The sequence below is a fragment of the Pteropus vampyrus genome, unplaced genomic scaffold, assembly GCF_000151845.1.
Source record: "Pteropus vampyrus isolate Shadow unplaced genomic scaffold, Pvam_2.0 Scaffold760, whole genome shotgun sequence".
Classification (NCBI taxonomy): Eukaryota; Metazoa; Chordata; class Mammalia; order Chiroptera; family Pteropodidae; genus Pteropus; species Pteropus vampyrus.
The window spans coordinates 3,348-3,699 of NW_011889541.1; the positions used below are offsets into that span (position 1 = coordinate 3,348).

General features: G+C 60.5%; 1 gene segment (V, D, J or C); it reads left to right on the plus strand.

The window, feature by feature from the left end:
* Window positions 1–8: 8 nt before the first annotated feature.
* Window positions 9–352, plus strand: part of LOC105309523 — a gene marked incomplete at its 5' end in the record, with an annotated part of 1,233 nt that continues 889 nt past the window's right edge. Inside the window, 1 exon segment of the V gene segment in view lies at window positions 9–352. Within this exon segment, the coding sequence occupies window positions 9–352 (344 nt within the window).

Here is a 352-nt window from a genome sequence, read left to right on the forward strand (position 1 = left end):
GGCTGCAGCCGGAGGCTCCCCGTCCTCGGCCCTCAGCTTCTTCCTGTCTCCTTCCCTCACAGGCCCAGTGGATTCTGGAGTCACGCAGACCCCAACACACGTGGTCAAAGCAGAAGGACAAACAGCAACGCTGAGGTGTTCCCCTGTCTCTGGGCACCCCTACGTGTACTGGTACCAGCAGGCCCTGGGCCAGGGCCCCCAGTTCCTCGGGCAGTATTACAATGGGGAAGAGAATGAAAAAGGGAACCTTCCAGACCGGTTCTCAGTGAAGCAGCTCAAGGACTCTCGCTACGAGCTGAACATGAGCTCCCTGGAGCTGGCGGACTCGGCCCTGTATCTCTGCGCCAGCAGC